The following is a 27897-nucleotide window of genomic DNA, read 5'->3' as shown; positions in this document are numbered from 1 at the left end:
TTGAGCAAATAAAAGCAAATGAATATGCCATATTAATGAGTTTGTTTTATATTTCGTTTTTAATTTGACACTTTCCGTCTTCCGTATTTACACACACGCTGACAAAATGACTCGAAATATTGAACAAACTGTGTGTAACTATCTCACGGAGAGCAGATGTGAGGCATGCAGGCATTCATAGGCCATCACTGGCTCACCGTGCCGCCTCTGATTATGGTATATTGTGTAGGTTGTGCTGCCTTTTTCCCTGATAGCTGAAGGCATTTCTGTCTCAAATCAGATCAACTCCAGCAGACAGCAGCTCCCTCGCTGATTAGCATCAAGGAGGAGAAGTGGGTGGAGGAAGGAAAACTCAGCGGGTGTCTTGATTGCTCTCTGTAGTCGCTACATTGTGAATGCCCGGCTCCAGTTTTTTGTTGATTATTTTAGCTGTGAATGTTAGTCTGCATGTAGCTAATACTGTATAAGTCTCCTTGAGGGACAAAATTAATACATACCACGTATACACTAACTGGATATACAAGCACAGTCAGGTAGACATGCTCCACAAATCCAAGGATCATTCGCTGTGTGTGAGTAGTAAACACGGTAGTGAGATGATGTCGAGAGCGTTGTAATGTTGCTGCAGACAGTGCCTAAAATTGCTTCTCTAACAGCAGTGCAGAGAAATATGACTGGAGACAAACTAGAGAGAGACACAGACAATGTGAGGTAAAAAAATAAAAATGAGTAAAACAGCAAAGAGAGTTGGCAAAGGAGAGATCACACTGAGGATGTGACATCCGTGGCCCACAGGGTATAGCAGCACATGTGGGAGAAGGTCCTGACTCTGATGCACTACAGACAGCAGGTGCTGTGGGACTCTGGAATTTGCCACGTTTTGGATGAGACTCAAATAGACGGAGACAGAAGGTTAAAGGAGCGCAGAAAGCCTGGAGGTTTTATACAAGAGCGTAGGGAGGTTGGTTTTTTGGATGCAGGTTGTATATGATGCCGTTCGATGGGGCACATTTATATCATCGGAGTGACGGTAGATCTGCTGAATTTGCTGGATGCTGTGCCTCCATCTGCTTGTGTGCCACACCTGGTAGGTGGCAAAGGATGGTGCGGTGATGAGAACATGAGGAAGGACCATGGGGATTGCTCACCTGTTCAAGTCTCCATGCCAGAATCAGCACGATAGAACTGAATGCACGATGTGAAAACTATAATCAGAACAGGTGAGGGGGAAGAGACAGGTGAATCGAGTCCAGTGTTAGACACTTCCGTATTACAAACAAGCCTTTTTTCTGCATATCGAAGCAGGAAACTGACACGAGAGAGTGAAACTAGGAAATTAGGAATCCAGATGTTTCCTCATTTGGCCTCACCCCTCCCTGCGATCGCTTCCACAATATGAGGTAGAAAAAGGAGAAAGGATCTGCTCCGCATTCCCTTCTGCTGACATTGATTACCTAATGAGGAAACAGATCTTCTCAAACATGATCATAAGCTTGGCTTCATGAATTATTTATGTGGTTTTTCTGCACTGTGAAGGCATTCAGAGCTGAAGCTGAAGAAAAAAACAGAGCAGGAACATGTTTGTCCACTCTCAGCTGATTTTCTAATTACTGGCATAGATGCAGATTTTTTCAGGATTTTTTTTCCACTCTTCCTTCCACACCCAGGTGTCAGCTGACCCACTGAGCTTCACGTTGCTTGTCATGGCTGGCTGCAAACCTGATATGCTTACTGACACAAATGAGTTTGGAAATCCAGCAGCTCATTAAGGCGGAAGGAGGGGAGGGACTGAAATACCAAATTCTTGGGTCATAATTTGTTTGCTCGTCGAGGTCTGTGCACCAAGACAGGTGTGTGGAGAAACTATTAAGTTAATGCTAGGAATTATTCCCATGGAGCAACTACAAGGAAATGTGATGGTGGATAATTGGAGGCTCAAGTGTGGAAAGGCGACTCAGAAGGTCCTTAATGCAGACAGCTCTGGCTGCTGGTCTGTCAAATCAGGTTTTAAATTAGCTTCGGTGTCATGGATATACTTATTTATGGTTTTCTTTGCAGCTGCTGGTAAATATTACTTGTGTAATTGGCTGATAAAGTTTGGGCCAGGTGGTAGTTTTTTCTATTTTACTCCCTTAATTAACTGGGAGAAACATGCTGCAAAAGTTGATATTTGTTTAATCTCTCACGGAAATGCAGTTCTGTCTCACTGGCCTACATTGAAAATGGAGCAACAGAGATGTCCAATCCCAAAAACATCTGTCAGCTGCCTGTTTGACTGCTGAAATTAGGCTTCAGCGGCAAAATGAGTTCCTTTTCGCAGCAGGCCCGTTTCCATCATCCAACTTTTTGTCTTCTTCTTTGGTCAAACTGCAGGGACGCCGTCTGTCAATCATCCAGGGGATCAGCATTCAGCAGCTTCCTCCGTCTCTGATGACATGGTTGTGCTAATTAAACACTGGCTTCACAATGATTCTTCCTCAGTGCTCTCCACGTACATTAGCATCTGCAGAAGGCTCTTCAGTAATCTCCTTCACACAGGAAGAAGTGCAATGAGGAAGTGCAGCTCACGAGCTGCTAATTAAACCAAGCTATGCCTACTTCCCTCCCTCCGCCTTTGCACAAAGAACCCTCTAATCACTTCTAACTTAATTTAGAAGCAAGTAATTGATGCACACGTTAGATTTATGATGCATGAAAGATGAGAAACACTACCAGTTTAGATGTTAACAGTCTGTGCTGTGAGAGCCATGTGATGCCAGAGCTATCCTCCTGCCTCTGAGCATGAATGGCATAACGCCCGTGGTGACAAAAATATTACCGATAGCGTGATGATGATGATGACAGACGGAGCATGTTAGCATTCATGGGAATTTGTGGGCTAATCAGTTGTCCGTGTAGCGTTGTTGTGCATTTCTCTGTTTGCTGTGGAACAGTTTTTATGCACATGTTAAAATCCTTACTGGTACTGCAAGTCAGCTGCTGCCGATTACTCCATCGGCTTTGTCTCCTTGCACCACACTGGAATAAATTTAGCCTCACATTAACCTCACTTTCAACAGGAATTAAACATAAAGCAGCAGCGGCAGCAGCGAATGGATCCATCATCTTAGAAACCTCGAGCTGTAGTTTCCAGTTCACAACTGCTGCAGCCATATTTCACTTGTCACTTTCCAATTAGACATTTTATACTGAAATCAGACACTCTGAGCAGCTGCAGCATGTCACATAAAGATGTTATCCAATTGTTGAGATACCCCAGTGTGCCTTCCTACAAGTTCTCCTCTCTTCTCAGTCTGTAGTGGCTCCGATAATGAACCACAGCGCTAGCAGCTCTTGTGAATCTGAGCGCTAATACTGTGCTTTGATTTGATTTTTAGCCCTGCTGAGAGAGGGCAAATAGAAAGCGCTGCCAATGAAATGCAGTAGGTTTACCCAAGTCAAGTGAAGCCCCGAGGCTTTAATTCACTGGCTAAAAACATGAATTTATTTTGTGATGTTCTAGTTTTCATTTACAGAGCCGTGGAGAGGAGCAGCCACAGATATTTGGACTTCAGTGAGCAGGTCTTTGGTACCAAAGCTTAAGGTTTTAGTTTTAGAGATAGCATGGTCTGATTTTACAGATACCCTTTTTTTATTTTATGGTAAATTATCCTGTCTAAGGTTCTAATCGGTACCTTCTCAAACTAATAATAATAATAAGCAAAGTTTGAGGCAAAGACACTGGTTCATTTGCTTTATCATCATTGTGTGGTTGTGGTTTATTGGTAGTGAAGAATAATTCTGTTACTAATTACATTTAGCTTCCTATTCCAACTCAACATACTGTAACTTTAATTTGGGAAAAAAAGTATTCCAAATCAATAAGGCTTGAAAAATAAATAAAAATAAATATATATATATATATATATATATATATATATATATATATATATATATATATATATATATATATATATATATATATATATATATATATATATATATATATATATATAGGCATCGTTGCTCATAATGAGCAGCCATGTTATCACAGAGGGCTGAGGTCAGAGGTCACAGTTTTCCTCCTGCATCGATCTTCCTCACCTGCCACGAGCTTCGACTGATCTCTGTTAGCCGAGCCCGACTCATTAAAACAGCTGCCAACACGACTCCTTACATACCATAAAGGAAAATCTTGCTCCACAAACACGGAGTGTGAGTAGTTTGTAGGACAGTGGTAATGGAGTTGCCCCGCTGTTATTATAAGTTGACATTCGATTGCATTTTTAAACACCTTTCCTGCTAGCTTGTAGCTGCCAGTTGTCAAAATTGTCATGAGCTATAATGATGGCTCTGGGCACACAACACCACTCAGGTTCTCCACAGCCTCGCTCATACCGACAATATAATTGTGCAGACACAATTTCCATTAAGATTTCTGACATATTCAGAGATTTCTAATCAACCTAAGTAACCTTTGCTTGGAGTTACAGTTCTTAGGTAAACACTACACTGGCCGGAGGCGGGAGTCCGAGCCAATCGACTCATTTGTTCTGTTTGAAAGTGATTGCTGCCGAGTGGAGGCTGCTTTAATTTGATTGATGTGTGGTTCACCAAGCGCTGGATTTGGTTGTAATTACTCTTTGTGCTCGCCGTGATAAGGAAATTAATCAAGCCATTATGTTGCTCCCATTTTATCATCAGGACACAATAATTGAATAAAACAACCTCACTTGTCTTCAAAGTCACTCCAGCACACGTGGTCCTCAGCCGCTGGAAGGGGAACGGCTTCGCTATTCCTGATGATGAGTGTTTTTCTTACTCACAGATTATGTAGGCATTTTGATTGGACCAGTCAGAACCAGTTCCTCTGATTTCACCACCGAGCCTCTGTGTGGCATATACAACCAAATGACTCGATTTTGTATTTACTGCATGGACCGTGGTGGAAGTGAACGTGCTCACACCACACTGTAAAAAACTGCAAGGAGCATTTTTAAGTAAACATGTATCAAAAATAAGATCATGCTTCACTGCCATATAACGGTTAGTCGTAGTATTGTACTCGACCGTTGTGTTGCACTCGATGTACTTTGGCATCGACACACCAGCTGCAGTAATACTGGACACCAGCCGGTCGACCTTTGTTTGAGGCTTCGTCCCGTTGTGTTTTCACTTGCCTATCAGTTCTGGTTCGGTTTAGGCGCTAAGACTGGTTTGGGTTAAAACATTCCTCTTCATAACAATAACCCTGCAAGGTGAAAAATGTCCCTTACACGTTGGATTTAAATGTCATGGTTTGGGTTCTTGTGACAAGTGAGAAATGCTCCGGGAAAGTAATTCTTTAGCTTCGTCTAAAATATCGGCTAATTTGACCTCTTTTGGCCTCTGATGGTGGCAGGGAAAATCTCTCTGTGATAGACCGCAGTGAGCACTATTTCATTTTAAGTAAAAGTGGGAATGGAAATACTAAATACCAAAAACTTCAATAAATTACTTTTAATGTCCAATGCATGGAGTTTTTCAATAATAAAATAGTGTATTTATAGATAAATTTGCTCTCATCATTACATAATTGTAGCCTAATGTGTGTCAAAGCTTTCTGCTGAGATTCAGTGTTAGACTGTTGGAGCAAACTAACAAAGACAGAAAATTGCCTGGAGCCTCTGACGCCTCGTAGCTGGGGCTTACATCTTTGATACTCATTTCTATCATTCTGCCTTCCCTTCATGCGTAGTCTGGAAAAAAAAACAAGAGGCGGCCAATTTAGGGCTGATCTCAGTCCCCCAAAAGGATTTTCATCCAGAGCTGCAATTTAGCTGGTAGGAGAAACGTCACCAAAAATCTATTACCCATCTGCGCACATTTGGGAGAAAAATTGCCTCCTCTGGGGAGGGAAAACTTTGGGTGATTTTCAAAATAGTTGAAGTAGGTAAATTTCACCGTGGGCAGGTGTGCTGTGGGGAGCATGCTTTCACACAAGAAGCCACAGAAACTGGAGCCTCTTATGAGGATATACAGTACACACTCACCCATTCATCAAATTAATACTTCATCATTTCAGAAATGATTGTGAAACTTTTAGTACAGAAACCAGTGATTTTCTGCAGTTTTAATGATGGAGTGGCTGATTGATTAGGACTGTGTAATTCCAGGACTGTTTGTATGTTTCTTCAGCTCAATGATTGCCTCGAAAATCTCTTAACATTTAATCTGCAGCACTTGACCTAAAAGTCGCTACTTTAGCAGTTTGAGCAGGTCCTGTGTGCCCGAAGCCTTCACCACGTGAGAGATGTGCTTCATTCTCTCTGTGTGGGTTTAATTGCTCTCCTTTGGATGGTGATAAAGTTGCTCTTCGCTGGACGCTGACATGTAGATAAACAGTCTGAGTGTAAATGAAAGCGAAGTGACTCGGGACCACAGTGTTAGGATTTTAATTGTGGTAGTAGATCACCTCTTTCCCAAGTAATTATCCCAACTATCATCACTCCTGTAATAACAATAATCAATTGTTCCTGGTCAGTGTGACAGGGATAATGAAAAGTTTATTAGCCTCCCTGAACCTCACATGAGTAGTTGGAAACTCTTAAATCATTTATGGAAACAGGGTCAAATGAAAGCATCAGTGCTGCACTTTGTCAACTTTTTTTTCCTGATTTTTTTTTTTTTTTTTTTTTGAGGAGTAGTGTCATGCAAGTCCTCCTACAATCTTTATTATCTTCTATATTTGGCTTGACATGTTTGCAAGGTAGTAAGTTAAAGTGGAACTTATTGAGTGCTAATTTGGAAACCCTCCACTCTGAATAATCAGGCTGTCAGACGAAGGGCCGCTCTGCTGTATGGAGCAGTGAGACTCTGAGGAAAGGTTTACACGAGCGCTTCGCTGGATGTTAACAATTAGCTCAGTTGGGAAAAACTGGAAGGAAAATGCTGAACAGTAATTTTCTTTAGCTTTAAATCCTCTCCTCTTGATGTCACAGAGCAGACAGATCATGCACTCAGTGCCAGATGTTGTTTTCCCTTTGTTGCTTTAGCATCAGCAGTATCGATCTTCCCGGGTATCCCTTAACTCGTTTCCCGCAGTTTGTTATTCACTTGCTCCATTAGGCGTGAGTCTCCTCGGCTCACGCTCAGCGAGGCGGAGCACCTGTGAGGATGGCATGGCAACCAAAATGAGAGGACGGTCAGCCAGCATGGATTTTTGAATGTTGGATGCTCGAGTGTCTTAAGGTTTCACAGTGACACTAGTTTATTGTTTCTCACCACGTTAACGATGTGAAGACAAACCCTTATATCTGACACTAATGAAAATCTTTATTATCCATAGATGGCCCATTTTAGTGGTTCATTCTGCCACAAAGGCAGAAGAAATGGGATCACAAGATGGATCAGAAAAATGAAGCATTGTTATAAAGTATCCATTTCTGCTTTTTAAAAACTGAACTTCGGGGTAAGACAAGACTGAAGTTCTGGCATTAAAGTAGGCCAGGAGTATCAAACTCAATCCTAGAACGGGCCAATCAGGATTAACCTTTATTGAACATCTAAAACTGACAATATTTTAATCAGCAATATGAATTTGAACGGCCAGAACACAGCAACTTGTTCCTCAACACATTAAATAAAATATGTTTTTCCTCAAAAATAACATCAAGGAAAATGAGAACATTTCAAGCTGATGAAAATTTGCAAATTTCTTCTTTGATGTGATCAGCAGAAAGTCCAGAAACAAGAAACAAGATATTTAGTTTCTCTTTTATTCTGTTTCTTTCTTACTTTCCACGAACTGACAGATTTCCTCAGCAGCTCAGCTGTTTCCTCCATAAAGACTGAAACTGCGCTGATTTTAACCTTTTCCTCTTATAAAGTTCCCTGTCCGTGTTGCGGTGCGTATGGCACGTTGTGTCGTCAGGACTTTGCTGCAGCGTTTCCTGCTGTGTGACGCAGTGATGCACTGTCAGCTCACCTGTGCAGGTCTCCCTCTACATCTGCTCCCGCATCCGGCCCAGTTTCACTCTCTCCCCCGCACATCACAGGTAGAGACCTCCTCCGCTGTCAGCGAGCAGGCCGTCTGCCTCCCGCCTGTTTTCAAAGTCCACTTTTTGTTTGGCCATTGGGGGGGGGGGGGGGGGGGGGGGTAGCTTGAACGTTGCAGTGCTGACCGATGTCACTGGCAACACTGGAAAACGGGTTAGTGCACAGGTCTTGACCTGCGCAGCAGCTGTTGCAGTGCATTGTGGGATTTGTAGTATAAGTGGTGGGATCACTATTTTCCGGTGGGGCATTAATAAAAGCTATATGAAATCATCTCCGGGCCTTGAGTTTGACACATGTGAATTAGGCAAATAATCTACTTGCAGGAGTAAATCTGTCTGTCCAGTTAGTCAGAGCATATAATAAATCCATCCATCCATCCATCCATCCATTTTCTTCCGCTTATCCGGGGCCGGGTCGCGGGGGCAGAAGCCTAAGCAGAGAAGCCCAGGCTTCCCTCTCCCCAGCCACCTCCTCCAGCTCATCCGGAGGGACCCCAAGGCGTTCCCAGGCCAGCCGAGATACATAATCTCTCCAGCGTGTCCTGGGTCTACCACGGGGCCTCTTCCCGGTGGGACATGCCCGGAACACCTCACCCAGGAGGCGGCCAGGAGGCATCCTAATCAGATGCCCGAGCCACCTCAACTGGCTCCTTTCAATGTGGAGGAGCAGCGGCTCTACTCTGAGCCCCTCCCGGATGGCCGCACTCCTCACCTTATCTCTAAGGGAGAGGCCAGCCACCCTTCGAAGGAAACTCATTTCTGCCGCTTGTATTCGCGATCTTATTCTTTCGGTCACTACCCAAAGCTCGTGACCATAGGTGAGGGTAGGAACGTAGATCGACCGGTAAATCGAGAGCCTCGCTTTTACGCTAAGCTCCCTCTTCACCACGACGGACCGGTGCAGCGTCCGCATCACTGCAGAAGCAGCCCCGATCCGCCTGTCGATCTCCCGTTCCCTTCTCCCATCACTCGTGAACAAGACCCCGAGATACTTAAACTCCTCCACTTGAGGCAACTCCACCTCATATAATAAATCATACCTTTTTTTTTTTTCTTTATTTTTACAAATTCAAAACAAGTGCATATGGATGCTACTTGTACACTATACTTGCAAATATATGTAATTAAAAGGTAATTGAACTAAATGAATCCAGGGAGCTGTGGTAGTCGGGGTACGCTGAGCTATGCTGAGAGAGCATAACTGCATTTGTCTGTTTGTGCTTTCAGGGAAAGATGAGATCACAGAATAGAAAATGCACAAATTCCCCTCGGGTGTCTCTCAGCTCTGTCTCGTGAGATCGTATTCTGTCACAGTGGGGCCTCCATACACACAAGGTTTGAAAGGAAAAGGCTGCATTCAAGTGTGTTTTGTTGTATCCCAAAGAAGCTCTAAACTCACACAGCTCTGCAGTAGGAGGCTTGCTGAACTGGAGGGCAGATTTTACTCACATGCTTTGAGTAAAAACTCGATTTGAAATATCAGAGTTCAGATGAGAACATGAAAACATCTGTGTCAGATGACAATGTGATCTGTATAAATCGTCAGGGTGAGCTTTGACACCGGAGCCGTGCAGCGATGTTTTGGTGGTGGGTTTAATGGCTGCCTGCGTGCTTGTTGCACACCTGTACGGTGTCAGACCCCCAGCTGTGAGCTGGTGGAGTGTAAAGCAGCTGGCAGATTACGGCGCGGCTCCCGGCAGATACTGTAGCAGTTTATCTCAATTTTACATCGTAAATGGGGTGTGGACAGTGAAACTGTACACAAACTGTGATGATCCCTCTGTAACTCTGGCAGTCTGTGATGTTTTATGATGATCTCAGCACACAGCTGAAGGTAGGAGTGGGAGGCCCTGCCTAAAGATTTTATTTTATGGGAAACTCATAATCTACACTCACACATCTAGTTGGACTCTTTACAGTGTTGGTCCTCTCACCACAGTTCTTCATGCTGCCTCCTGTGAACACATTTTGTCACGTGCATGCTGATGCTTTTGCTCAGTTCATGTGAATACCGTGCTGCTTCTCCAGTGAGCCTCTCTCACACCGACGACCATCGCCAGCTGCAGATAATGGAGTTGGAGTCCATCCAGGTACAGAGGGACGAGATGGAAAAGGCTGCGGCTCAAAATAAAAGACTTTCATGTTGGATCTTTTAATGAGTTGATCAGTAGTTACTCTGAAAAGCAGATCACATCCCAAAAACAGTATAATTATTTACTGAATCATCATTAAGAAATAAGAATTACTCACCCCTAGCTGGAAGTTAAACAGATGATAATATCTGATTATTGATTGGTTAGGGAGGATCTCCTCTGTGGAAGCATTGTGTTGTGTTTTTTAGCCAATAACAGATCATCATGAAGCCATAAGAGGCTTTTTATGGAGGACAGCAGGAGCCCATCCTTCTGTGTCCTGCACCACCACCTGTATTAGATAGTTCATAATTAATACAGAAATTTGGTAACATTTATTTCAGCCAATTACTGCCCGTTGTGAGCTTCTGCATCTGGTTTGATGTGCACTTTACCAGTCCCCTATCCAAATTTGGAGTTACACACAGGGGGAAATCACATCCTCAAGGCCTTAAAAAAAAGTACTTGATTTGTTTGCAGCATGTTTTTTTTTTTTCTTTTGCACCATCTGTCCGTGTCAGCATCAGTGCTGAACGATGGAGCAAGGGAGCCCCATGTTGAGAGGAGATAGACTCTCCCTCTGTGACAAAGACTGGAACAAGAGTTGATCACAGCATGGTCACTGCTCACTCCCTCCTGGAACACAGCCAAAGGAGATGTTCTACAGCATGCACCTTCAGTATGACACGCTTAAGAAAAGAAAGTTCAAAAAGTCAGAAAGTGGGATGCTGCGCTCACTTTGAATTTCATCAGCCCGTTAAGTCCGTTGTAATCCCTCCTGTACATGCATCTTGTTGGCACCTCACTGAAAGTTACCCAGATTACATAAGATTACCATGACAGCATTGTTTTAGTGCATAAAACAATGGGAAATTAAAACGGAAGTGAAAGCAAAGAGTCCAAAGACAAGTCTGGAAATGATGTGACTCATCGACACTTCTATGGAGAGTGGCCCTGCTGGCTGATGGCATGTCCGTGATTCAGAGACAGAGTGGCTCCGTGTGTATGTGTGGGAGACGAAGCAGCTCGTGATGAATCCAGCTGCTTATAGCTTGGAAAGTTCTAGCCATAAATTGCGTGGCGAGATGAAGGGAACGTGCATTTGTGATAGCAAAATTGATTTCATTTAAAAGTCATCAACCGCTGCTCTCAGAGTGACAACAAATAACAAAGAAGCCAAAAACAGGCCAGTAAAAGAAAATTGCTCTTTGTTCAGGGACATAAAGTGGAGTGTTTAACAGGGCAGCCTTTAGCCTGTTTGCAGGGAGCATTGTGCATGGGAGCATATAATAACTCATCTTACAGTACTGTCAGGATACTCACGATAAAAATGGTGTTATTATACAGTGATTCTACGATACATGATACATCAGATCGGTAAAAGGTGGGAAACTGTCATTTTTTGAGTCCAAGTAGCTCATGTAGCTGGCCACCAGGAGAGCAAATGATGTCAAATCAATAAAGGATGAATTTTTTCAAATGGTCTCCATATTTCGCTGTGTTGACACCTGCGGTCATCAAACACTTAGTGACCTGTTTTGCTTCATACAATGCCTGAGACCTACATACTGTATATAATGGGGAATATATATGTAGTGCTTGTACACCCAACACATTACTGTAATGTAATTCACATGACGTGACTTTTTCCTGTAACATAAGGTGTTACTGTAGTAAATTCAGTGATTGCATCATTGTTACAGTTATGCGTTACTTGTGTTACAAAGGTTCTTCAGTTGGGCAGATAGAAACAAAAAAGAAAAAAAAAAAGCCATCAAACATGATTTTTCTTCCTGTGCACATGTGCTGCAATCAGCTGATTTCAGTTTATGTGTGGGAGGAGGGAAATGGGGCTGCAGCTTTTGAGGAGTGGAGATGTGCACATTACTTTAATTACTTTAAAAGGACAAGAGACAGAAACAACTGCATCATCCCTTGAACACGACTTTGGCTCTTTGCAAGCATCTGCACAAACAGCATGCTAACACAAAGCTAGCCAAGAACCCAGAGTGATGATGAAGCCGAGTGCATGCAGCCTCCAAACCTGCAGCCAGAGCCTGAACTTTAAAAAGGCAGTGATGAGTCTACTCGTACATGCTTTGGGCAGGTTTTCAGCTTTGCTTTGTGTTCATACATATGTGTTTCAGGTCATTTTACAGAGTTAACAGGAACGTAATGTAATGAGCAGTGTAACAAATTACTTTCTGTGGCAGGTAAAGTAGTGTACTGCATTACTTTTAGGAAAAGTAATGAGAAAAAACATTGTAGCAGGCTGGAGCATCAGGCAGTACTGTGAAGTACTCAGCACATGGTGGTTCCACAGGTACGTTTGTCTCAAAGTTGCCTTTAGAAATTACACAATAACAAAGTTACACAATGTTGCAGTGACTTTTGGGGTAAGTCTACAACCAATAGTTCTACATACAAACCAACACAAAGGATTAAGTCATGTTTTTTTCCTCATTGCAATCACTGCATGTGATGCTCAAAACACCCCAGCTGTCAGTCATGGCCGTCAGCTGATATTGTGTGTTTTGATTCTGGATTGTTGTAATAATTGGAAATTGGATGATACAGATTGTATGGAAACCCCTTTGCTACATGCATGAATACCAACTTGTGATTTTTATGTTTTTGTTTCATGTATAGAAAAAATTGTGCCTTTTTTTTTTTTTTTTGCTTGTTTTTTTGGATGAAGAGTCAAAAACTGAAAAAGATTCAGTTGAGGAAACAATGACTCAACAAGATGCATTAGTTGCTGTGTTACAGCTGTTTTATATGACATTATTTCATTAAACAAATCGTACATCTTCATCAGCATATGAGTTTTGTGTAGTATTGTAGATGTTCAAGTTTGAACCCTTTAGTATCCATATTAGAATAATAGTTAAGGTCCAAAATATTAAAATATGTGGTCTACATTAAGAAATTCCTCACATTTGAGAATGTTGGTTTACTTTTTTATTTTTACATTATTTCAGTGAAAATCTGTGTTTAAATTTTGAATTGAAATCTTTATTTAAGCAGGCAAACAGATTAAAAACAGTTTCTTATTTACAGCTGCGGCCTGGCCTGTATCTGATTAAGCATCCTTAATCGCAGACAGCCGTGTGGTCTCACATTTATTTAGCTCTCCATCAGCCGGGAGAGAATCAGCCAAATCACCGGGTTATTTAAAGGTTCTTTTCCATCAGCCTTCCTGATCAGACTAATCATCCTTCCGGTGGCTGTCTTTATCTCTCCTATCACCTTTCACACACTCGGTCATGTTGCGGCCCCTCGTCTGCCATTTTACATTATTAGTTCCCTGTCAGGGGGCACTCCCTGTGATGCTGAAAAGCTGAGGAGAACCAAGGTGAGGAAGATAGAAAGCGACGGGCCCTGCCTGCTCGTCACTGAGGGAAGAAGAGGGGGCGGTGTTGACGTCCTAATCTCTGGCTCTGATTATCTTCTCATTACAATCAGACGGGAGCCACTCGATGAAGAGGAGAATGTGTAATTACGCTCAAATCTCCCATGACTAAAACAGAGAATAATAAGCAGGGCTAGAACTGTGTGCTCACATCAGATCATTCAGTTTATTTAATCATTCATTCTGCCGCCGAATGTCACTGCGGATGACAATTTGGAGGGGGGGGGTTCAGCTGAGAGCGGCTGAATTAGAAAACACCTGACTTATGGAAGAATTATTTTCCTCACACAGAAAACTTATTATTAAATGTATGTAGATCATAGATGGAGAAAAACTTCAAGAACTTGAACTATTCTTCATCCACCCAGCACCAGAGAGAAAGCACCATTTTGCAAAATGTCAGGGCAGCCGAGGCGTGTAAATAACTATATTTCAATTGACACGTCGATTTGAATGGTAAATGGCTGACCTCCAATTTTCCTAGAGAATGGCTGGCAGAAAGAAATGGAGGGGAATGAAACACATACCCAGTGGACCAAAGGGAATAAGGCTAACCAAGCATGGTAAATGCCCCCTCGCTGTTGTGCGATGGAACTGTTAGCCGTGTGCACAACTGCAAAAATCACTTGGTGAAGTTCTCACCGAAGGCTCGAGAGCAAAAAACTAACTCTTATTTTCTCCTTTTTTTCCTCCCCCCACAGCTCAGAAACAACAACCTGCCAGCAGCTCAAGCCTGATGAGAGGAAAGCGGCGGACACCAGGGACAGAAACGGCTGCATCAAAGGAAGCAGGCGCAGACATCACAGCCATCGCAGGGCCAGGAGGTGAGTTAGCCTCCACAATCATCAGGAGGCTCTTCTGAACTCAAAGAAAAAGCACCTGTAAGAGATGAGAAGAATGGATTGTTGATCAGAGTTTTGTGATTAAAGTTTGTTTTTGTTTTTTGGAGGTGCTTCTGGAGATTACAGAGTAGACGATAAAGCGTTTTAACGGCACACCGAAAACACCTCCGGGGCACGAAAACCGAGCTAATCTCTATATTCTGGTGCGGGAAATGTAAACAGTCTTATCAGGTTAGGCCCAGTGGAGAAATACAAGTGGCGTGAGGAATTCCATACTGCGGCATTCCGATCCAACAGTCCTCCTCACAACACTTTTTAAGCTTTTTATTCAGAGTTGGAGAAATCAACCCGACCATTTTTGTTATTTCTTTTTTGGAAGGAAACCTTTTAATTAATCTGACACCTTCAAAGCTGTTGCAGCTGCACAGCAGGGAAGCAGGCAGTGATATGTAAAACACGGCTCTGAAGTGTAAGAGCGGATCACAAACACGACTCTCTTCTCTGTGGATGAACTTTACCCGGCGGCTGCTTCTCTTTGTTTTTGAATTTAACGGCAAGCGCAGAGAACACGCAGGCATGCAGGCTTCTGATAATCATTTTTCTGGTTTATGTGTGCAAGAAAAGACATCTGATAGAAAAAAGCATAGTGAGAGAGATTTATGGCATTGTTATCTTTGGAAGTTTTCTGTGAGACACCAGCACGCCGTTCTCTCCAGCAGCTTCAAATGACTGCTTTTTAAAATGTGAGCACTAAGAAATCAGAGACGTCCTCAGTGTACACAGTGTGCGTGGAAAGTACACCAAAGCAAAACGACTGCTGTGTCTCAGTCTTTACTCAGTTGGTTCATTAAATGTTTAAAGTGATGACCTCACATTTTCTGATAGAGCAGCTTTGCATCAGTTTCTTCTGACAGCAGCAGAGATGCTCTTATTGTGGAAACACATCTGTGTAAATAAACTCGATACATTTTCACTGATCTCGTGCAGCCTGGTTCCCAAAAGCAGAGCAACGCTGGGAGAAGACTGCTGCAAGCAGTCGATGAAACAAGGAAAGGAAGTCCACTTTGAGCAGCACATTCATTCATTCTAATGAGATGCCAAACAATTCAACCTGTTCAGGTACGATGACATCACAGCTGCTAGAGTCCTCGCTGAGACTAAGGAAAGTAGTCACGAGTTTACACGGATGTCCTCTGTGCCACAAACTCACTTTAAAGGAAACATCCATAAAAGGTTTATTGCAGATCGACTCCATAATGAAGAATCCAGCTCCCCCTTAGCTGATTTGGCGCACACCTGCTTCCTGTTTGGTTTTGAAAAATAAACGTGATTATCACTCATTTTTTATGCAGCACACAGAAAACCGAAGTTTTCGAACAAGGACTTTTCTATTTACAGCTGCCTTTGATTCAATTCAATTTAATTATTCATTTATTTATTATTTATAGCATATCTTCTGTCCTGCCCTGTGATTTCTATTCAAACATTTAAGGCATCCAGCTGTATTTTGTTTGAGCTGAAATTTTGACTCTTTCGCACTGATCTGTGTGTGTTTGCTGTGTGTGGGTGTTACACTGCTCTCGGTTCTTGGATAAGTTTATAAAAAAGTAAAAAAAAGTAAATCTGCCTCGTGAAGAAATTAATGCACTGGTATGTGCACTGTGCATTTTAAAAGTTTCTCAGCAACTTTTGTTTATGTACAATATCTACTGGCAACTCTTAGCACAAGGTTCATGTTAATAGAAGACCATCGTAGTGGTTTCATCCTGAAGGGTCCGTCGTAACTTTAAACACAACGTAAATAAGCAACACCAATAATCAAACTTATCCTCGGATCCCTGTTCTCCTGTTTTTATGTCCACCACCGTCTCTGTTTGCAGTCCTGTTCACTAAAATAAGGAAATGGTTCTCACTAAACACTGAACATGATCCAGTTTGCTGTTAGCACATGAACACATGGCTCATTGACTACCCCTTTGCAAATACCAAGAATATCAGAATTGTATATTCACTAAATCATTAATAGAAATATAGTGAAATATATAGACCTTTGCAAAATTAAAGGAAATCATAACTTGTCTGTTGGAGATGTGGGGCGTCATTCCTCCCTCACACCAGTATGGCTGCTTCTTCATCCCTCATTCCCATATCCTGTGATCTGGAGCTGATTCCGAGTGTGCATGCTGGTGATGGTAATTCTCTATATGAGGATCCAGAGAGATGTCAATGCAAGTGAAGGAAGCCATCATTAGAAAACAAACGAAACAAGTAACACTGCAAGAGAAATAAGAAAGACAATACAGTGGGATACACTGGCCAGGTTAGCAACACCAAGGAAAGGCCTGAAAGACCACAGAAGACAACCGCAGTGATCGATCCCAGAAAAATCCAACATTTACCCGAGAACGCTGCTGGAGACTCAGAAACCCACAAACAAGCAGCAACTGAAGGCAGCTGCAGTGAAGGCCAGGAGAGCATCTCAGAGGAGGAAACGCAGCACTTGGTGATGCCCATTTTTACTAGACTTCACTCACTGACTGACTGCAAAGGATTTTTCATCTGCGTATTAAAAACAGTCTTTATATTACGTCAGTTTATCCAAGTACTTTTGAGTCTCTGAAATGTCCAGAAATGTCTGTAATTCCTAAACAGTTAAAAAACAGGCCAAAGTCTTCAGTTCAGTTACATCTATGATTATGCTGGTTCAAACAATCAGTCATTATGAGTCACAGGTCCAAGATTTACAGACTTAGCTGCATATATTGGCATGTAAGTTGTTAAGTCTTAGCTGGTAAATTCAATTAAAAGATATTTACTTAAAATGATGAAGTCAGTCTCACATACGTCTCTGAGAAGATCCAGATGAAACGAGGAGGAAGAGAGGCCCGTGCACGTGATGAGTCGTAGTTTTGACCACAAGGTCAGCAGAGAGGAGGAGACATGACCACCACATCAAACCTCAGGAAAATAAAAGCTGTGTGTATGAAATGTCTCCTAACAGCCAGCACAACAAGATGCATGTGTTTTTTTTTTCATTTCCTTTTATTAAAATAGCTAATGAGCCAGATCCATTTCCAGATACTTTGTCTCAATTACAAAGCGCTGCCTGAGAAAAGTCTCTTTTGTTGAGAAGGACATTTGTTCTGTGGATTGTTATCTTGCTAACTGGCCAGCAGCAATTTGGCAGAGAGAAAAAAAGTTAATTATAACATGAGACTGTGAGCCGCTGACACCAGATTCCTGCTAGGAATGGTATGTTGCTATAATGAGGAAGTTTTAGGAAGCACTTGTTGTCAAACAAACAACAAAAATGGGAGCTAAAGAAAATCTGCCTGATCACAGTTATAATAAATGCACCACAGAGCCGGATGGGAGAGAACAGCTTGTTGTTGTTTTAATAATGACATATCTAGGATGTAGTCACATACATTTATGGTGGTCTTAGAAAAAACATCCATTCTAAAATCAATAAATTGAGCATTGATCATATTCTGTGGAAGCTTGTTTCCACCACCACAAAAAAAAGAAAAAAATTGCCATCCATAACAGGAGGCTGAAGGCATCAGCTGTCCAACAGTTCAACATGAGAACATGGATTCCTTTTGTGCAGCTCTGATTGGTTAGAGGGCATCAAAGGTCACAAACCTGACGACAGCCTGTTCACCTTTGCTCACTGATACCATCGCTACCCAGTTTTCCGTTGGCATCGTCCGCTTCCGGGTAAGAAGGAAATGACGTTTCTCACTGAGCTTCCTGAAACTGAAATTTTGACTTATTAACTCAAAATTTTGAGATACAGATAGCAATTTCTTTGGAACAAACTTCCATAATATCCTAACCAGATGTTCCCTAAATCCTCTTTTCATACACCATTGTTTGACAAAATCACCATTCCCACTGTAGCTGCCAGCTGACTGCTTTTCATTCTCTCAGTTTCATAAAAAAAGTGTTTCTGCTGTAAGAAAAAATGCAAATGCTCGCTCTGCGCTCTCTTTCTGCAAGGCCAGAATGGTGGAGGTGTTAATGAGTGACAAAGCGTTCTCATTACCAGGAGAGGGTACTTGGGCTTGGTCTGTCTAATCAGCTCTAATGCATTTCAGTTCCTAATGCTCGCAAACTGCCGACTACTCCAAGCAGGGCCATTTATTACAGCAGGACACTCTTCTGCATCCAATGAAATGGGCACATAGTCTCCAGAGCTCTGCGCTCGCATATATCAAAGGGGAGAGCAGTTTGTCACTGTCTGCATCAGTCCTGATCACACTCACCTGTGTGCACGACCTCTGTTTGTGTAACATGGTGCTACATTCAATTTGACACATAAATGGCAACAATTACCCTCCTGTAAGCAGAATTATCTTACATCGCTGCGTTTGCAGCAATTTTGATATTTTCTGAGCAATGCTGAATGCTGAGCAATGAAAATATTACCTGAATATTAGTAACAATATTTTAATTATGAGTTTTATTCTAATGTACTTGTTACATTCATTTTTAAATAATGATGAATTTTATTGTGATACATACAATTAAATAATTGCTGATTGCTGTCATCTGGCGCCCTGTTGGCACATTCAGAAGCCTGGTCTTTGCAAAGAGATTCTTGCAATTAAAGTTCTACCACAGAGAACTGGGAACGTGATCACAACAGTTAGCTTCTGTTCACATTTTTACTACTTTTATACTGTTTGTACGACAGAAACTGCTCTGAGCTTCTGTCACACCAGAGGAAATTTACATAATCCTAAAGCTTTAATTCAAATTCAGTGTCTTTAAGACACAGCTGGTAATTCCCAGGGTTATTATAGTTAACGAAAACGAACGAAATAACGAAAACTGAAATTGAAAAAACATTGTCGTTAACTGAAATAAATAAAAACTAAAATTAAAAGGAAGAAACGACAACTAACTAAAACTGAAATGTGAGTTTACAAAACTAACTAAAACTAACTGAAATGATAGATATTGTTATTTTTTCAAAAGTCTTGTGGATTGATATGAAATCATTTTTTTCCTCTCTCCGAGTTTAAGCTCGGAACGCCGTCGGGCAAATGGGTGCGCATGTGCGTGCGTGCGCACACCGCGCTGCTCCTCAGAGAGTCCCATGTGGTGTTTTTTTTTTTTTTTTTACTATGATAGCACAGATAGCAGCGAGTGTCTTGTTGTGGATGATGTTGTGGATGATGTACGGAACACTTCTTAGTCAGGAAAAAAAACACCAACATCAAAGTAGACCTGAGAAGCGCACACAAGGCAGCTACGGAAACCGCTCTCATCCTACAAGGCAACCCGGCCTGCACCTCCAGAGAAACGTGACTACTCGTCGGGTCAACGCAGCCACAGCGTTGTGTTTAGTCCTTGTGCGTTTCCGGCTACTTTATCAGTCAGATAATAACAATCAGGACTAATAATCAAAGCATCAATATAAGGACTCACAAATGTCAGCAAATTCCTGGAGGGAGCTGCTGAAACTATGGGAATGGACGTGAAGAAATGAAGAAAGTGAAAAAACAGGGACAAATATGTTTGCACCCTAAAAACTGAGCACAAAGAGCAAGGACCAAAAAACCCCCAGCACACAACCACAAGGTAATTAACACACGCAATCCAGCTATACATGCATAAATGCGGACATGAGGTCGGACACTTCCGTAGGCTACAGAGGCTGCAAAGACCCTGCAAGTCTAATCAGCGAGCATCTAACCAAGTAGCTCCAAAACAGAAGCAGCATCAGGTGGAGAGAACATCAGGATGCAGCTGGATTTGAGCTTTGACTCCTTCAAGGAGTTTGTTTTTGTCAAACACCACATGTAGCTGTTATTAATCTGCTGCACTGAGGCTGAACTTTATTGGGAGTTTATTGTAGAATTTATCGAGTTTTGGAGTTCATATTGTTAGCAGTTTCTCCCTGTTGATGTTCATGTGTGCCCTTAATATTACACACATTTAGCATGTAGTTCTGCTGTCTGTGAACAGTTGGTTGCTGAATATATTTCTTTAAAGGGTATCTTTAAAGCGTACCTGATTAAGTATGAAAATACTAAAACTAATACTGAAACTAACTAAAACTAAGCATAAAACCAAAAATAAAAACTAATAAAAACGAGCAAAACCACTCTGAAAACTAATTAAAACTAACTGAATTAGAGAAAAAAAAGTAAAAACTAACTGAAACTAAACTATAATGTAAAATCCAAAACTATTATAACCCTGGTAATTCCACATGTTTCCCAGCTTTTAGTTCTTAATTATCACCGTTGTTTTGCCATTGTTTCTGCACAGATGAACAAGTCGTTAAATGTTTTAACTCAAAAAGAGCATTTTTAGCAATTCATTCTAGCAATGTTTGTTCATTTTGGAGAAATGACTGAACCAGTCAGAGCCTTTATATGATTGTACGATCAACAAGTACCACACGTACACACACACAAACAACAACAACATATCCTTTGATATTAACCTGTTATAAACGTTCTCGATGAGGTCATCGGTTGCTTTCATTTTTCATTAATACAACAATGACTTTGAATCTTTTAGTCGTGTGAGCTGCTTCCAGCTGCTCCTTTGCACAGCAGGTAGCTCTGCATGTTTGGTTTGGCAGTTTTATGCCAGATGCTCTTCTTAATACAACCCCAAAGGGGATTTGTGTCTCCGTCTGGAATCGAACCAGTGACCTTTCGCTTGCCAAGCAAATGTGTTAAAGCCTGCACCATTTAGTCTGTAAAACATCATAAAACAGCCACAAGTTCCCAGAGCTAATTATGATATCTACATTCTTTTTGCTCTGCATCACACGGCGTGGCCACTCGCTCTCTCGTGTCTCTGCTTCTTATGGATTTCAGTTCCTTCTGCACTTGAAAAGCCCGTTCAGGAGCCCTGTGGCGCTTCAGAAACCTTCATCTCCTTTTCAAAGAGTAAATGAAGTGGCGCACTGGACAGCAACCAGGCTGGTCAGCAGATGGAATATGACCACTTTCTTTCATGTATAATGAGTTCGCACTTCAAGAGAAGAAAGGATGGATAACAAGAATTTCTCACCCTGTAATGAGAATGTGTGCAGAAATAAAGCATCCATGAAATACATGAGAGATTCAGATCTCACATTCTCCATTACCCCGTTGCTGCTGCTCCATGTGTGTCACTAGCTGCCTATGTCCAGGCACGGCAGGTGGAATTTACCTGGACCTCAGAGCTTGTGAGGCAGCTTTGTGGTACGTTAAAGTATTGTGCTTTATCCCTGTTAATTTCTGAAATAAATAACCATTTCCCAGTCGAAATCATAAAATTACCGATCAGCTGAAAGAGTGAAGGTCCAAGGTCAAACCTGACCCCCCCCTCCCTCTGAGTAAAGTTTAGTGGAGCTTGCTGGCATGTGATTTGTTTTGTGTCTAAAGCGGTTTGGAAAAGATTTTATCATCCTTTTGTCATGAGATTATCTCGTATGGGACATTTGGATCACAGACAATCTTGCTTATGATTGTTGTGAGAGGGAATCAGGATGCATTTATGTGCAGTTATGTGATGCCAGTGATGAGTCATGTGGATTATTTTACCCCACCCATTCTGTCACGGTTATTTATCTGTAAATACATTTTTTGGGGGGGGGGGGGGGGAGAGGATATACAAATCAGTTTCCAAAAAAAGAAGAAAAAAAAACTATGATGCTGTGGATAAAATTGCAATGCAATGATCTGCAAATGATTTCAACCTCATATTTAATCGTGCAAAGACGACACAGGAAACGTGGGAACTGAACGATGTTGCTTTTTTGTCCTCATCTTGAACCGATGCCAGTTACATATTTCATAAAAGTCTTACGTTCAGTGCTGCGCTTCACGTCTTCTTTGAACAGCGTAAATGTTTGGGGACTGAGGAGAGCAATTACTGTAGATTTGAAACCCAAATGTTTTCCCATGCTTGATATAGGATTTCAGCTGCTCAACAGTCCAGTGCCTCCTTTGACATATTTTCCGTTTCATAATGTGCCAAATGTTCTCTGCTTCCTGCAGGCGGATTAGTTACAGCACCCAGACTGTTCCGCTATGGAGCCATGCTGCTGCAGTGCATGCAGGATGTGGTTTGGTATTGTGCTGCTGAAACAGACGAGGACTTCCCGTGCTGCTCCAAAGTCTCTGTATTATTCAGCATTTATGGTGCCTTCACAGATGTGTAACAGGCAGTGCACACTAATACACACATGCTGGAGTGTGAGCTGTCTACACAGAGCCCGTGGAGAGGGATTTTCACCCCATGCAAACATGCTTGTATGCAGTCCTTCAAAAACGAGCATGCAGCTGAAGCTGGAGGCTCGAATGTGATTGGTTGAAAAGTGAAACAGAGAAGGAACCGACGGCGCCATTCACCACAAACAGGAGACAAATAAAAAAAGCATTAATTACATATGAGAAGCAGAGAGGGAGGCTGCAGTGCACGCTTCACTGTTTTTAACACTCAGTTTCGCTGCAGCTGCTGAGAACTAACAAGAGCACGAGCGAGAGTACAAACCACTCATTTGTGATGCTGCCTCCTGGTGACAGTAAATGCTACAGCATGAAGACGATGGCCTGCACAGCTGCCTCAGGCTCTCTCTCTACCCCACATGATGCTAACCTAATGATTTCCAAAACGATTAAACTTGTCCAAAGATAACTTTAAATGAACTTCAATGTTTAGAGATATCAGCTGTGTTTCTTGGTCTTTTTTATACTATATATTTGTATTCTCTTAATTTTATGGAGCAACAACAAACTTTGTTCATTAACGGTTGTTTTCAGCAGTGTTCCTTCAAAAACACTGCAGACCTGTGATTTGTAGGTTTTACACTTTTGTGTGTTTGAGCACGTGTCTGTGTGTGTGTGTCGGTGAATGGTATTACACTGCTGAACTGTTACCCACAGACTGATGAACTCCTCTCTAGGATGCACTTTCATATTGTTAATAATTAACTCAATCGGGTGGGAGATGTATTATTTAGTGAGCACATAATTATCAAAAAGTAATACAATATCTCAGATAGCTGAAAATGTTAACCTGAGAAATGCAGGATCTGTATTAACCTCGATAAAGCACATCTGAAAAACAAGGCGGCAGCTTTATCACCTGGATCTGCAGCTCCTCTCAGGGTCTCATTGCTTGGGTCACTGAGGGAAGTTTGTCTTCAGGACTTTACACCTGAGAGGCTTTTTTTAACACACAGGTAACAACAACAACATGTCAAAGTCTAAACGTGCCAGTTTTGGATTGCCTTTGTAGAATTGCTGGGACACAAACTCCACTGAAAACCTGCTGTTTGATTTATTCATCCATCAAAATCCTGCAGCAGCTGCGATAAGCTTGACTTCACCTGACTTCCTGCAAACTTCTGCCTCTAGCCTGTCATTGGCTGCTTTTTGCCAAAAAACAAAAAGCTTTGCTGTTGAACTAAACGATACTTGGCACCAGTTACAGGAGACGTATTTGGCTACATGCTAGTTTTTGAACATAGTGAAGAGTTTTTGGCAAACATGCTGCAGTTTTCATTCAGGGTGTGGTAGAGCCCAAAAATAAAGCTCAAAAAGAGTGGAGGCAGGACTTTGCTTCATCAGCACGACGAGTTAAACCCCATCAGCCTGCTGTAACAGGCAAGGTGCAATTTTCATTTCTTTATAGGTGTGCAGGTGCTTTAAATGGAAAAATCTAAAGTCCAGAAATAACTGTGGAATTCCTGAAGCTACGATTTTGTATCTTTCATCTCCAAAAAGATTCCCAGAGTGTCGCGTCTGCTCTGTCTCTGCTTACAGCCCATCCTTTGATGAGGACCCCTCCCCTCGGCCGAAAGGGAAGAAGAAGAAGAGGAAGTCTGAGCGGAAGAGGAAAAGGAAAAGGTCAGTTTTCAAAATTATTCATTTCCTCTGGAAATGAATAAACTGAGATTTGCACAGAGGAATGCTTGGAGTTCATATTTTTTTACATTTCCTTTATTTAGGTCTCCTTCTTACAGCCTGTCGCCACCGAGGAAGAAGAAAAAGAAGAAGAAGAAGAGCTCCAAGAAAAGCAAGCGGCGTAGGTAGGCACAGCGGATGTTAAAACAACAGCCAAAAACAATCGCATGAGCTTCATATTTATGTGACCTAACGCGTCCTGTTTCCCTTTCCAGGTATACCTCTAAGAAGTCAAAACACAGGTACATGTGTGGCTATTTTCTGTTTAACTTTGGCATGCCTGCTTACACTAAAAGGGAGACTTTAAAGGCAAACAGTTAATAGCAGGATGAGTTCCACCTGAAATGCATTTCTCCTTTTGTATCAGCACGAAGGCGGGCTGTCTGTGCAAGCTCCGTCAGTATCAGCGCCCCTCGCTCATGCTTCTATTCTCTTTCATCCTAACAGCTCTTCAAGTTTAAAACATAAGAGGAAGGATGAACGCAAGCACAAGAAAAGGTCAGTCTGTGATTGTTGCATCAGAATCACATACTCTCCAAAGCCTGCAGCACCTTTTTTTTTTTTTTTGCACCCCTCTTCTTCCGTCCAGTCTTTTAAGAGTAGCTGTTGCTGAGGAAGGAAAAAAAAAAGAGGATTCTCCAAAAAGCTCTCATGTAAGGGCGCGATGGGTGAATACAGAAACGTGCTGCTTTTATATTTCCTGAGCAAAGCGTGAAAAAAGCCTCGCAAAGAGAAAACCTGATTGAACACTTGAGCTGCAAAGAGAGAGAAATGGGTGAGAGAGGGTAAGAGAAACCAATTTCATGCTGTGATCTTGCAACATTTGATAATTTGACTTTGGATGAGCGCGTTGTTGTTCGTAAGCACAGAGCCGTGTTCAGTAGCTGCTGGCTCTACTGGAAACCGTTGCTTTCCAGCTGACTACAACTCTTTATTCTCTTTCCTTTTATTCAGATCACTCCACTCTTTCAGGACTTTGTCATTCTCTTATGTCATTCAGAGTATAGAAATATAAGCTAATGGTGTGAAATATTGAACCCTAAAGTTATAAAAGCAGTTACTTTATTAGGCACACCTGATCGGCTGCGTGCAGACACAGGTCATCACAACTCGCCGATGCCAAGCGTCAGAATGAGGAAGAACGCTGATTTAAGTGACTCTGGTTGCTGATGCCAGATGGGCTGCTATTTGCCAAACCACCATCTCTGAGGTTTACGGAGAACGGTCCTCTGGGTAAAAATGCCTCGTTGATGTTGATGCCACACTGGCTGCCATCCTGTCAGCTAACAGGAGGCTACAGTTTGAATGGCCTCCCCAACATCAGACACCAGAAGACTGAAAGAACCTCGTCTGGTCTGATGAGTCCTGCGTTCTGCTCCAGCGTTTGGATGGTAGGCTCTGGATTCGGTGTAAACAACATGAAAGCATGGCTCCATCGTGCCTCGGATCAGTGTTCAGGTTGGTGTGGGGGATATGTTCTTGGCTTTGCACCAACCGAGCATCATTTAAACACCACATACTACATGAGGAGGCTTCCTTGTTGCTGTCCATGCCTTTATGACCACAGTGTGCCCATCTGCTGATGGGTCCTTCCAGCAGAATAATGCGCCATGTACAATAAACTCAAATCATCTCAAACTGGTTTCTTGGTCATGAAAATAAGTTTGTTGTATTCAAATAGCCTCCGCTGTCAGCAGATCTCGACCCAGCGCAGCACCTCACCTTTGAGATGTGGTGAAGCAGGATTTGCATCACAGATGTGCAACAAACAAATCTGCAGCAACTGAGTGACGCCAAAATCTCTGAGTGTTTCCAGCACCTCATTGAATCCATGCCATGAAGAATTAAGGAATTTAATGAAGGCAAAAGGGGGTCGAACCCGTTACTATAACACCTAATAAAGTGGCCAGTGAGGGAATCTGTGGCTGCAGGAGTATTTTAGATTTTTGATGAAGTGATCTATATCCTTAATCAGCTGATCGCAGTAACAGGTGCATCGGCGCGGATCGCCGCTGTTAAAGGGTTAAATGGGAATCTAATTCTGCTGCGTGAACAACGTTCGGTTTGCTGGTGTTCAGCAGACACTTCTTTGCATTTGCTATTTAACTAAGCGTGTTTCAAAGGTGGGTGAAGACGAGAAACTGAAGCTGCTGCCAACTGACTGTTCAACATGTCAACATGTGACAGCATGTGGAATCGTAAGTGGACTATTGTGGTTTTGACATAGTTTTCTTGTATTAATATGGTCATTTTTTGCCTTAGCTGAATGGCAGATAAATGGGCAAACAGAATGTGACAGTTAAATCTATATGTGGCAGAGCCTCACTGGGCCTGTAAAACAAGTTAAATACCTACTGCAGTACAAACACAAAAACGGAGTGTCTTTTAGTGCAACTGAACGGTGGCCGTGCACTTAATTATGCATTATTCAAAGTGCAGATGAGTGACAGAAGGGTAGCACGAAGGTGAAAGGGAAGATTTAGAAGATGTAATGAGACCTGCTGTGATGCAATGACACAAAGACAGGAGGTGGAGCAGGAGGTGGCAGACCTGAAAGGATGTGAAGATGGAGCTGCAGGGCAGGAGGCAAAGAGGAAGAACACAGAGAAGATTCATGCATGTAGAGAAGGACATGCAGAGGGTTGGTGTGACAGAGGAGCATGCTGGGATAGGAGGAGGCAGGTGATCCATGGTAGCAACCCGAATTCTGTTAAAAAAAAAATCACCGTTATCACATGCATTAATTCATATTTATCATGAAGAGGGAACTAAGGGATAGAGACCAAAAAATGTTTTTAGACCAGGCTCCAAATATGTTTATTTTTGCTGTAAAGATGAGCAGTTTAAAATGTTAGAGTGGATTTGCTTTAATAGTGGAGGAGGACATAGAGCGGTCCTGCAGTATGAACATTAACTCTGGAAACTGTGACCTCAGGATATTCTCTCAAACTCCGCTGCACTCCGAGTTAGCCAGACTTTGGGAGAGGAAACAAAGGGTCCTAAGACAGTATTAATAAACCTGTTAAGGTTTTCAGTTTACTGTAACTGTTGTCTTTACATACATATGCACGCACAGAAGAGAAATTCAGTTTCGCCTCAGAAACAAAGAGCTTGTATAACAGCTTGTGTTTCTTGTGCTGCTCAGCTTTGTAGGAGTGACGTCACTCTGTTCCCTGATCATAGCAATAACATGTCGTCATAATGCACAAAAATACACAAAAGTTCTGATACTACAAGAATTTATTGCTTCATAATAACGTAAAACAGTGTTACGGCTGATGAGTTAAAGTTGTGTAATATGCAACACTTTTAAATATAAATGTTTTTTTTAAGTATTTGTTTATTTGCTTTATATATGCACAGTTCATAGATTGTACCAGATATAGCTAAAAGCTTTCATTTGGAGTCTCTGGGTGAGGCTCCTATTGGTGATGAAACAATGATAAATGCTAACAATCAATAAAAAATAGCAGTCAGGAAATGACTGGACCAATGTTTAAATACATTTTATTTTCATTTGTAATTACATGATATCAACAATGCTCAAATGTGGAACAAATGCAACATTTTATTTGT

The 27897-nt window shown here is 42.0% G+C and overlaps 1 protein-coding gene across 1 annotated transcript in view; it reads left to right on the top strand.

Moving 5' to 3' along the window:
• Nucleotides 1-27897, top strand: part of srrm4 (serine/arginine repetitive matrix 4) — a 62820-nt gene that overhangs the window by 22056 nt on the left and 12867 nt on the right. Inside the window, exons 2-6 of the mRNA XM_030738123.1 lie at nt 14261-14383; nt 24181-24264; nt 24366-24446; nt 24537-24563; nt 24769-24819. Of these exons, the coding sequence (XP_030593983.1) occupies nt 14261-14383; nt 24181-24264; nt 24366-24446; nt 24537-24563; nt 24769-24819 (366 nt within the window). The remainder of the gene's footprint in view (nt 1-14260; nt 14384-24180; nt 24265-24365; nt 24447-24536; nt 24564-24768; nt 24820-27897) is intronic.

This window comes from Archocentrus centrarchus, chromosome 9 (assembly GCF_007364275.1).
Source record: "Archocentrus centrarchus isolate MPI-CPG fArcCen1 chromosome 9, fArcCen1, whole genome shotgun sequence".
Classification (NCBI taxonomy): Eukaryota; Metazoa; Chordata; class Actinopteri; order Cichliformes; family Cichlidae; genus Archocentrus; species Archocentrus centrarchus.
This window is presented reverse-complemented; position numbering and strand designations above follow the sequence as displayed.